The following is a 6,295-nucleotide window of genomic DNA, read 5'->3' as shown; positions in this document are numbered from 1 at the left end:
TTGGAAACTAGCGCAATCTATCGGCAATAAGCGGAATCGCTCTACTGGAACAGTCCTTCTATTTTCCGGTAAAGCACAAAACGACTGAAAGAATCACACACTTCGAGTGACCATCTGCACGGAGACGGTCCACTGTCCCATCCGACTCTTGGACACCATCGCCGAAGCTGCGACTTGCCGTCGGCCGCTCGTCCTCGCAGGACAAAAAGCTCTCATCACGAGGACCTTCGCGCATGCGATTATCTATCTGCAAGCACGCTGCATCAGGTAAGTCCCGGTGCGGTCTCCGTCTCGAAAACCACGGGCAGTCATGGGGCTCACCTAAGTGAGTGTGTGAGCGCGCGATTATGCACGCCGTGCTTTTCGTGCCCGCCGTCTACCTTTTGCTTCTTCTCACCCCTTTCACGACTTCCTGGTGGTGAGTACAATATAATTTCTTTAGTGAAAATTCTGATGAAGTCGTCAATTTAGTGCGGTAGAGTTAATTTTTAACAGTATTATCATTCAAATTCCTCTTTTCAACTTCATTTGTACTGTTGATGTTTGCACTCACGAAAATTGATGTAAAAAAATAATAGGTTTAGCACTTTCACCACTATAAAAAGTGTCAACCTATCAGCAGAGATTCATTTATAATGGATTGATTACTATTGTCTTGCCTGCCGTCCATCTTTTGCTCCGCTTCATCCATTTCACGACTTCCTGGTGGTGGGAACAATATAATTTCTTTAGTGAAAATTCTGATGAAATCGTCAATTTAGTGCGGTAGAGTCAATTTTTAACAGTATTATCATTCAACTTCATTAGTACTGTTGATGTCTGCACTCACGAAAATTGATATAAAAAATAATAGATTTAGCAATTTCACCACCATAAAAAGTGTCAACGTTCCAGCTGAGATCCATTTATACTCAGTTGATAACTATTGTCTTGCCTGCCGTCAATCTTTTGCTGCATTTCATCCATTTCACGACTTTCTGGTGGTGGGTATAATATAATTCGTTCAGCGAGAATTCAAATAAAATAGTCGATTCAGAACAGTATGGCCAACAGTGTGGAATCAATCAAATTCCACAATTCAACTCCATTTGTACTATTGATGATTGCACTTATGAAATTGATATAAAAGAAATAATAGATTTATCGCTTTCACCACCATTGTCATTCGTTCCAGATGAAATTTCTTTATACTTGATTGATAATTATTGTCGAGTCTGCTGCCTATCTTTTGCTCTATCTTACCCACTTTATGACTTCCTGGTGGTGAATACAATATGATTTTTTTAGTGAAAATTTTGAAGAAATCGTCAATTTAGCACATTGTAGTTGATGAAAATCCACATATGAACTTCATTTGTTGTGTTGATATTTGCACTCACGAAATTGTTATGGAAGGATAATATTTTAAACACTTTTACTACTATAGAAATTGTCAATCGGTCCAGATGAGACCCCTTAATACTTGGTTGACACTTATATTCATGCTCTAGCTTTAGTTTTCTCTTAAACTTTTCACGAGTTTCTATTGGTGACTACAACATAATTTGCTTCGAATTCCTCTAGTGAAGATTCCGATCTTCCCTTTTATTAGTAACTATTGAAATCAAACATTTGGAAATTGTATTTGAAGCGTAACGACCTCTAAAAACTACATAATAAAAACTTATAAATGTAAAATTTTGCTAAGATCAATATAGATGCTTATTACGGCTTATTACTGCTGCTAAGAGTACATGATTATCGGAACCAATGATCACTTACCTCAAGATGTGGGAAGTGGTCAATGATTAATGATGCTGGTGCGTCCGCTCGAATGTATAAAAATAATAATATTTATTTGGACAGATATAACTAATTGAACAATTATTGAACACGATTGAATGTGTCCATTGCTGACTAATATACACCATTCTGAAGAGAATGCCAATCAAGTGCAAATAAGTTAATAATTCTCAAATAAACAACTAGTTTATGTATTTCCAATCTTGGATTGCGATGTATCGATTCTTCAATACGAATGATGAAATCGAGTTTTCACTTTCATACACAAGTAGGGGAATATTAAAAAGTTCCGTCACGATGTAGAGGTAGATTTTTGTATCACGCTTCACTTTGGTCTTCCCATAGTCTAATTGAAGTAATATTAATTGAGAATTCCATAAGAATTACTTATTTTTTATGTTTTTATGTCTTGGTCAATATGTCTTGGCACAATCATGTCGCTGGAATTGCAAAAGCTGCTCCTCAAAAGCTTGGAACACTGTTTCGAACCAGAAAACTATATACACCTCAGCAACTTTTGATGTTTCATAAATCTCAGATAAGACCTTCTTTGAAGTATTGTTTTCATGTATGGATCTCCGTCCCTAAGCATACCCTGAAGCTGCTGGATTCCATTCAGAGAAGAGACATACGCTTGATCGGAGACGCGAACATCACTTGCAGCCTTGATAGTCTGGAATATCGAAGAAAGGTTGGAGATTTTTCTCTTTTCTTCCATGGAAAGCGTTCAAGAGCGGTACATATCAGAAATACGCAACAGACTGTGGCTTCTCATTGTTTTGAGTTTCAACTCAGTACACTTCGAACTTCACTGTTCAAGAACTGCGTTTATGTGGAATAAACTTCCTGAGAACGTTTTTTCATATGGATTCAATCTCCAAGCGATTCAAATTCACTGTACTTTCGCACAGGCATCGCTCTTAGAGCGTCTTAAGGATTTTTCTGTAGTGCTCATGTTTTGCCATCAAAAAAAAAAAAAAAAAAAAAAAAAAAAAAACGGAAGAAGATTCATAGAAACCGTTCTTCATTAACCACTAGACAATGACACACTAGGGCATCGAATTCGTCTCTGATATTTTGCAGTTATATTTCGCATTTCTTGCCAGGTATAGTGGGCTAAGCTCAGGTGATCTGGTGGACAATGCCAATATTTCTCTTCTACCTATCCACCGATCTGAAGACATTCTTTTTAACAAACTCGGCTGCAGTTACAGAGATTTGTATGCAGTAATAGAGTGCACCATCCAGTTTAAGTTAGAATGTGAGGTCCACAGGATTGACTGTGAGGGTATAAAGAAAATACCTGGGAAAATTAAAATATATTCTCTTTTCATTATGCTCTTTCCATTATGCTCACAGTGGATTGTAAAATTGATTCATGAACTTTTACTTTTCATGGAATAATCTGTTCACCGATGTGGATATTTTAACCATTATTTCACTATATATATTCAACTGTGTTGTTTATGTCAAAACTCATTTCGACAAATTTCAATCAAGAGATAATTTTCGGCTCGCCACAGAATATACGTTAAGATCCAATTATACTTTTATTGTTCCCCACCATAAATTGATGAAATCAGCAAACAGCTATCAAACCTGCATTCCTTCAAGAAAAATAATAAAAAACTGATTTTATTTCCTCAATGAATACTTCCAGGCTGATTTGGAAGTACACTTGATTGCAACAGTTTCGATTGTCCCATTTCCAATTGTCATATTTTCAATTTTATGTTATTATTTATCTATATTCTCAACTTCCATATTGAATAGTATTAGTGTTCAAACTCAACTGTTCATATTTTTTCATACTTCTGTTTGATATTTTCATATCACTACTCTTTTATGTGTTTATATATATTTCTTTGTATTGTAAATTTCAATATTTTAGTAAAACTGACTTTTTCCATGCTGTGGAGTCTCTGAAAATAAACTGATTTGATTTGATTTGATATACCTTTTGTTGAGTTCGCGTTATGACTCGTTACAGCAATTATCCAGAGAAGCTTTTACAAAAATCAATTATAATATGAATACTGCCGATTGGATATCACAATGAACTACTGATGGGATAATGTTGAATACAATATTGATATACAATATACAGAGTACTTTTGAATAGTTCAATGAGGTAGTTGCCAGAACAATACAGAATTCAATTCCAGTTTTATATTACCTTCATTATTTATTATCGTTTTCTACCCTTTGCCAATTGTATGCATTTTTGAAATTGACTCAAAGACTTTTGTCTGTTATTCTGTGAATGCAACCAATGAAATGCAAAGCCACCTACGTTTTTCTAGTAGAAATATGTGCATACTTCTGTATTATTTGCTCAGTGTTAATTATTGCGTTGAGTTCAGTAACCGAAGTAATTTACGTTAATAAAAATTCCCGACTTGATTTTCATTATATATAAAAAAGATTCACTTCATTCCAGAAGTTGAATGAATGACACATATTCTTCGTTTATTTTCAAGAAATGAACAGGTGAAATATAATTTATTGGAGCCTCTGAAGATACCCTACATTTTGTTTTACAAAGAGATGGCATTGCTGCCAAAGAAGAATTTCATGACGATAAAGTTATAGTTTCGACTGATTTCAGTATCGAAACTATGCTCAATAACATCTGTTAAAAAAAAAAATCTGTTTTTCCGTTAACCAGCTGTCGCAGACTAGAGCTTGAACCACCGACCAACACGGCAGTCAATTCGAGGGAGTGAACAAAGCACCCACGTCGAACCGCCTAGCTATCTATAGCTTTATATACTCAGAGGATATATGGTCAAAGGATATTCTGGTCCATGGATTTTTTAAATCGTCCGTTATCAATTCTGGAGTCTTCTAGAATTGACGTGCATGGATTAAAACTTTTATCATTCATGCTACACTACAATATCATGAATGATCGATAGTTGTTCTAATGATATCCAACTTCAGCTATGATATATGACTCATTAAAGAATAATTGTTTCCGTTGCATTCCGTTGATATTAGTCAATGAGCATATCAGTATTGAACATTTCGAAATAAAAATGTGACTATCTATTATTCCTTCATAAATCCATCTATACATTTTAAAGAAACAAATATAACATGAAATGTTTGTGGGCTTGTGATGTTTGTACCATAATTTGAAAAATGACTGATTCGAAATCAATAAGTAATCTAATAATCTAACTGTTGAGCTCTCCTCAAATGGTATACATTACAAATAAACTTATAAAACAGATTAAAATATTCAAAATGAATTGGTATACACTTTATACAAAACTTCAAAAGAATTTTCAATATTTTCGAGTATCCTTTTGCGCAAAAACTTTGTGAAAGAAAATCTGGATTTTTTTCAAGATCATGTTGAGAATTCATTTTCCAATATTGATGGCAAATTGTTGTTGGTAGAGTGCATGGCAACACCTTTCAAAATGGAAATCTTTGTTTGAATTTGACTTTTTTATGAGGTGTTTTAATATAGGTGATGTTGTTTATTATTTTTGATAAACAAGTTAGTAAATGCCAGTAATGGATGTTTACTAGAATGATTATTGGAATTTTCCTTAAATATATTTATCAAGAAAAAATACGAGTAGTAAAACATGAAAAAAACTTTTCTGTTAATTCCATTTTATTGATTTTTATTGAATGTTTCAACAACATGTATTTAACTTTCCATAATAATCACTTCACCGTTATTTTGGAAACCCTGGAATCAAGGAATCAATATAAAGGACTAAGTTACGTAATAGAATTTTAAATAAATTGATGGATGTAGACTACGTGGAAGGAAATTATAATGAAGAAAAGGGAATTGAAACTTTCTGTTTCTTACCACTTTTATTTGTAACTAACGTTACTGCAGTTTCGTCCGATAAGGACATTTTCAAACTTAAACTTTGAACTAATAGAAATTTTGTTGTTACTTTGTATAACTACAAAATTTTCACTCACTGGAGACAAAAGACGTGTGATATCTTGATGAGACTCGATCCATTCCAAAAAAGACGTTCAGTTATCGAAAATATCCCCCTGACAGTAATAAACGTTTATTATCTACTTCAGAGGAAATCTTTGAGAAAAAACTGTATAAGCCCTTGGCAAAACTATCTAACATGTTCCACTCAAACTTTGCGGTTGAAGTCTCAAACCGTGAAGAGTAAAGAATGAACAGTCATCATGAAAACATGCTTGACAGAAATACCTGGTATACATCCGAACATGGGATGGAAACTTGAAACTACTGTGCGAGAACGAATTTTCATTGCAGTTACCCAATCAATTAATTTACCTCAGTCTTTGAGACTGAACTATATGCTATATAACAATGCTCAAGGAATTTAAGGCCCCAATGAAATGAGTGGACCAATAAGTTCACAGATAGCCAGGCACCAAGAGCACTGACGAACCCAAAATTGAAAAAGAAACTGTTATGGAAATGCTGTGAAGAATTGACTGGATACCAAGGCATTCAGATATCACAGGCGACGAAAGAGTTGATGAGTGTGCCAGATAC

At 34.3% G+C, this 6,295-nt stretch overlaps 1 protein-coding gene across 1 annotated transcript in view; it reads left to right on the top strand.

The window, feature by feature from the left end:
* Nucleotides 1-273: 273 nt before the first annotated feature.
* Wnt6 (Wnt oncogene analog 6) overlaps nucleotides 274-6,295 on the top strand; it is a 70,606-nt gene continuing 64,584 nt past the window's right edge. The window contains exon 1 of the mRNA XM_023161726.2: nucleotides 274-418. Within this exon, the coding sequence (XP_023017494.1) occupies nucleotides 348-418 (71 nt within the window). The 5' untranslated portion in view covers nucleotides 274-347. The remainder of the gene's footprint in view (nucleotides 419-6,295) is intronic.

This window comes from Leptinotarsa decemlineata, unplaced genomic scaffold, assembly GCF_025532065.1.
Source record: "Leptinotarsa decemlineata unplaced genomic scaffold, Ldec_3_MD MMD2_P_RNA_scaffold_5, whole genome shotgun sequence".
NCBI classification, from domain to species: domain Eukaryota; kingdom Metazoa; phylum Arthropoda; class Insecta; order Coleoptera; family Chrysomelidae; genus Leptinotarsa; species Leptinotarsa decemlineata.
This window is presented reverse-complemented; position numbering and strand designations above follow the sequence as displayed.